Source organism: Pinus tabuliformis, chromosome 4_2 (assembly GCF_031772625.1).
Source record: "Pinus tabuliformis cultivar Carrire ecotype Pingquan chromosome 4_2, CPIR1, whole genome shotgun sequence".
NCBI lineage: Eukaryota > Viridiplantae > Streptophyta > Pinopsida > Pinales > Pinaceae > Pinus > Pinus tabuliformis.
In genome coordinates this window covers 1,165,134,664-1,165,138,180 of record NC_142304.1, presented here as the reverse complement: position 1 = coordinate 1,165,138,180, position 3,517 = coordinate 1,165,134,664, and the positions used below count along the sequence as shown (strand labels likewise).

Below are 3,517 nucleotides of genomic sequence, written 5' to 3'. Positions count from 1 at the left end.
ATGGTTCGAAGGCCCTGTAGATGCATTTTGATTCTTTGATAAACCTGGATAAGTTTCCAATGATTCGAGACTCTTTCTGGCCTAAAACCACTGTTGATTCTTTTTACTGCGTTGATGGTTATCTCTGAGTCTGCTTCCACAATGACATTTGAGCAATGATTCTGTGATAGAAACTCTAGACCCTGCTCCAAATCCATCACTTCCACCATGTTATTAGTTGCTCTACCTAAATGGTAGTGGAGATAAATATAATATTGCCCTCGTCATCCCTTAAAGCTCCTCCATAACTTGCAGTTCCGGATTGCATTTAGAGGCACCATCAATGTTGTATTTTAGAATGCCTTTCTGTGGGGGTTTCCAGTAGTCCTTCTCTATAACCATGGTTTTATCCTTTCTGTTTCTACCTTGAGGAGTTATCCCTTGCATTCCCAGTTGCCTGAGAATTCTCTGCTCTTCATCCATAGGGGGATTCGAGGGGATATTATTAACAGTGGAACTAACTGTCTCTTTGATCTGTTTCAAGATAAGGTCAAGAAGATGTTGTGCTGAAGACTTACCATTCTTGAAAATTCTTTTATTTCTTTCTTTCCAAACGTTCCAGATAATAAAGCAGGGTGTGAAGGCCCAGGCCAAATTTAGGGCTTCGTTCTCCTTGAAGTTTTTTCTCCAGTGGTTTAGGGTATTTGTGATACTTCCTATGTCCCTATCAGACTGCTGGAAAATTGAAGAGAACGAATCCCACAACCAAGTAGTATAAGAGCAGTTATTGAGAATATGTTCCATTGTCTCCTCTTGCTCCTCACAGAGCTGGCATTTAGAGGGCCCCATAATTCCCCTTCTCGTAATATTGTCCCAGGTTAATATTTTCTTGTGATGAACTAGCCACATAAAAATATTGATCTTCATCCATCCTTGCTACCTCCAAATATGTGTCCAGGTCTTGTCTGGAACACTATAATTTAGCCCAAGTAGAAAACCCTTAGCTTCCTTGAGATTAAAGGCTCCTCGCTTGTTATTAACCCATCTCAATTGATCCTACCCTTCTATTTTTAAGATCATCCTTTGCTTGGGCAAGTCCCCAAGAGCCTCTTTTTTGACTTTTAGGGGGTTGTCCTCTCCACATTCAATGTTTCTCCAGCTTCTCCATTTTTCAGAGGTATGCGAAAGATCCCAAAAATCCTTAACTCTGATTAACCCTTGGGCATCTATTTCCTGCTTGAGGCCTACAAAATTCTCTGTTAATAGTGTTGGTTCCTGTTGCCATTTGTCCTCCCAAAAAAGAGCAAGATCTCCTGCTCTAATTTCCTAGAAACTATTCTTTTGAACTAGACTTCTATTCTCCCAGGCTCTGTTCCATATGTAGGAGCCTTTTATAGTTCCAGACATTCTTATGAGATCATTATTGTGCCACAAGTTGGCATATTTCTCTTTCCATATCCTGGCCCACTGTGCTTTTGGCTCCTACACCCATCTCCACCAGTGTTTGGCTCCTAGAGCTTTATAGAGAATATCTTGATCATCCAGGCCAAGGCCCCCCTGACTTTTGGGTTTGCATATTTTTTCCCAGGAAACCAGGGCCCATTTCTTTCTAGTTTCCTCCTTTCCCCATAGGAAGTCTCTTTGAATGTCTCTGATTTTCTCTAAGACACCTTTTGGAGCTGGGAGAGCTGATAACATAAAAACTGGGATGGATTGAAGAACAGCCTTAGTCAGAACTAACCTGCCAGCCAGGTTCAAGGCATGGAAGGTCCAATTTTTTACTTTATCCTGCATCTTATTAAGGACCGGTTCCCAAATACTCTTATGCATGGGTCTGGCAGTAAGAGGTATTCCTAAATATTTAGAGGGGAGGGAATCTCATTGGAATCCAAGAATTCTTGAGATATTTCTTTGGATAGAAATGTTAGTGCTAAAGAAGAAGATTTTTGATTTAGAGAGGTTGACTTCCATACCTGTAGCCAGGGCAAAATCTTTAAGAATTTGTTTGAAGTCCAAAGCCTCTTTGACTGTTGGAACACCTTGCAATAAGGTATCATCAACAAATTGTTGATGAGTCAGAACAGAACCGTTCTCTGAAATTTGAAGTCCCCTAATTTTACCCATATCCTTGGCTTGCTTAATGGATTGCCTGAGCCCTTCCATCATAAGAATAAAGAGGAAGGGAGAAAGAGGGACTCCCTGCCTAAGGCCTCTAGAAGGATTGAAGATTTTTGAGGGGGATCCATTGACCAGAATGGAAAAGCTGGAGGAGGACACCAGTGCCATAACTCATCTGACCCAGTTGTGGTCGAACCCAAAGGTGTAGAGAACCTTCTTGATATAATTCCAATTCACCTTGTCATACGTTTTGGCAATGTCCAATTGCATCATCATCCCCGCCTATTTTTTGTTGGTTAACGTGTGCACCACCTCATGTGCTTGAATAATGTTGTTTAGAATCTGTCTTCCTTCCACAAAACATGATTGTTCTTCAAACACTAGCGAGGGAAGGAGAGGTTTGAGTCTATTAGCCACTACTTTGGATATTATCTTGTAAACCACATTACATAAGGCAATAGGTTTGTACTTGTCTGCAGATTGAGCAATGTCCTGTTTGGGAATAAGGGAAATAAAGGAGGTGTTGAGAGCTTTCAGGATAGTTTTGCTTCTCCTGGAATCCTCAACCACATTCACAATGTCCTCTTTGACAATATGCCAACACACTTTAAAAAAATCCACATTGAAACCATCTGGACCTGGTGCTTTGCCATTCTGCATATCTTTGAGAACCTCGCTGACCTCCTCTTCCTCAACTGGTCTATTGAGGTTAAAATTGTCCTCTCTGGACACCAGTTTGGGGATATGCCCTGTGATTCCCCTGATGGACTGATCCCTATCTGGAGTGTTTTCCTGAGTGATGTTCTGGAAATGTTGGACAAGCACAGCTTCAATATCTTTATGAGTGGTCTGAATTTCCCCTCCCTCATCTTTAATCATGGAGATTCTGTTGTGAGCTCTGTTAGCCATAGTGGATCTGTGAAAAAATCTGGTGTTCCGTTCTCCTTCCTTGAGCCACTGAATTCTGGATTTTTGTCTCCAAAATATTTCCTCTTGTTTGCATAAATTTTCCCAAAATAGATGGTATTTATCAGCTTGCTCACTTTTGGCTTTATCAAATCCATCATTTATCAGAGCCTTGTTGAGTTCTAGAATTTTAATTTCCACTGATTGTTTTTCCTCAAAAATGTTACCAAAATCTTTCTGGTTCCATTCCTTTAGTCTAAACTTAATGTGCTTTAATATTTTATGAAGAAGGTACATCTTAGATCCTTGTATTTGCAAGTCTTCAGCCCACCATTTTTCAATGTTACTAATGAAATCTGGGTGGGAGAGCCAGATGTTTTCGAATCTGAAGGGTCTATTCCTGGGAGAATCTATACCCTTGATTTCCAACTGAACCGGCCAGTGGTTTGAACCTCCAAAAGGAAGCACTCTGGCTGTGATTTCACTATTTAGAAACATTAATTCCTCCGATATC

General features: G+C 40.8%; 1 protein-coding gene across 1 annotated transcript; it reads right to left on the bottom strand.

The window, feature by feature from the left end:
• Window positions 1-270: 270 nt before the first annotated feature.
• Window positions 271-828, bottom strand: LOC149173810 (uncharacterized). The gene has a single exon (XM_089426833.1). It carries the CDS (start codon window positions 826-828, stop codon window positions 271-273), a length of 558 nt encoding a protein of 185 aa, XP_089282959.1.
• Between the last annotated feature and the right edge of the window lie 2,689 nt (window positions 829-3,517).